At 52.7% G+C, this 1,723-nt stretch overlaps 1 protein-coding gene across 2 annotated transcripts in view; it reads left to right on the forward strand.

The window, feature by feature from the left end:
- Window positions 1-1,723, forward strand: part of HDAC3 (histone deacetylase 3) — a 23,603-nt gene that overhangs the window by 28 nt on the left and 21,852 nt on the right. For both annotated transcript variants that reach the window (XM_014955804.1, XM_014955803.1), the window contains exon 1: window positions 1-115. This exon is cut by the window's left edge and continues 28 nt beyond it. In XM_014955804.1, coding sequence (XP_014811290.1) covers window positions 47-115 — 69 coding nt within the window. In that variant the 5' untranslated portion in view covers window positions 1-46. The remainder of the gene's footprint in view (window positions 116-1,723) is intronic.

The following is a 1,723-nucleotide window of genomic DNA, read 5'->3' on the forward strand; positions in this document are numbered from 1 at the left end:
CCCGGTGACTCCCGGTGTCGTTTCCCTTCCAGGAGCCGGGCACCCCATGAAGCCGCACCGCCTGGCGCTCACCCACAGCCTGGTCCTGCACTACGGGCTCTACAAGAAAATGATCGTAAGCGGCGCTTCTCCTGGGGGGACAGAGGTGGCCCCTCTCAGCCCACCCCACCCGAGGCAGCGGGGGCAAGAGGGGGTCGCAGGGGGCGGCTTTGGGCTGCTGGAGTGGGCATTGGAGGTTTTGACACATGCAAAAGGTGCTGGAGACCTACATGCTGCCCTTACCACTGCAGTTGGGGCCTCCATGTTAAGGCTTGGCCTGTGGTAGTAGGTTCTTCACAGCTTTCTTGTGTGGCTGCCCCTCCTTCAGCTCCGCGTTGGGCACAGCAGGTGACAGAGCTGTTGCAGACAAGACATTCTCACCACCCTCAGCCCCCACTGTACCCTCCAGAGCTGATTTGAAAGGCTCTGTTGGTGTTTGTTAGTGTTTTGCTCAAACCTGTGGGTGCAGTGCCGTGCCTGGAGCTGCAGCCGTGCTGCTGGGGACCGTGCATGAGTTCTCTGGGCCTATAGCTGCTTCTTAGGAAGGACCCAGTGACTGCTGTGTGATCATAGAATAGTAAAGCTGAAGAAAAAACCCTCGAGAGGCTTGCTAATTCACCTTGATGCCTTAACGGGGTTCACTAGTTCCATCTTGTACTTGATAAATTATTGTCCAGCCTGCTCTTCAGAGTCTTTGTTGCCCAACTGGCTCAAACAGTCCAGTCCAGTGCACCCCAGTTGAGCTAGAAGGGTTTTTTTTTTTTTCCTGAAATCTAGCCTGTGTAAATCTGATAAAACATGATCAGCGTGTAGCGATAATCAAAAAGAAGACTTAAATCTTCCTCTTTCAAGAAATGACCTGGTTTGGGGATAATGGAATATCACCACAGATGTGTGGGACCCCCTCGTTTGAGGCATTTTATTTCACCTGGTGTAAGCGGGGTTCCACCACGTCCCTTTCCCTAGAATCCTTGTTCACTTTTCTGCCCGTTCTTGCAGTGCAGAGGAAATGAAAAGCTCTCGGGGGCATGGGGAGCGTAACTAAATGCCTCGCGATACAAAATCAAGGCAGAAATGGTGAGTCTTCTGCTATTCTGCCCCATTTGAGGTGGCTTTTGCCTAATTTTGGCGTGCAGAACATGCCACTTGCGGCTGCTGGTCGTTCTGGGGCAATTTGCTTAGTTTCTTGTTGACTTATTCTCACTTTTGGTGGGGCAGGATTCCTTCTGAGCTGTTTCAACCTGGTGAGTGATTTAATTCCTGGGCTGAGTGGGGCAGTTCCGGGCCATGCTCTCTGATCTGGAGGCCGGGTGTAGCTGCCACCTATGGTCTTTGCAGCCTGAGACCTGTTTGATGTGCCCTGGGGAAGGGTTGTTACCCAGAATATTACTCAAAATGTCGTAGGCTACAGCTCCAGGTTCTTCTGGGTTTATGATATATATATATATAAACAAGAGCAAATGCAGGGTTCTGCACCTGGGCCGGAACAATCCTCGCCACCAATACAAACTGGGGGGTGAGGGATTGGAAAGCAGCCCTGAGGAAAGGGACTTGGGGGTGCTGGTGGACGAGAAGCTGGACATGAGCAGGCAGTGGGCAGCTGCAGCCCAGAAGGCCAATCCCATCCTGGGCTGCATCAAAAGCTGCGTTGCCAGCAGGTCCAGAGAGGGGATTCTGCCACTTT

Source organism: Calidris pugnax, unplaced genomic scaffold (assembly GCF_001431845.1).
Source record: "Calidris pugnax isolate Ruff unplaced genomic scaffold, ASM143184v1 scaffold228, whole genome shotgun sequence".
NCBI classification, from domain to species: domain Eukaryota; kingdom Metazoa; phylum Chordata; class Aves; order Charadriiformes; family Scolopacidae; genus Calidris; species Calidris pugnax.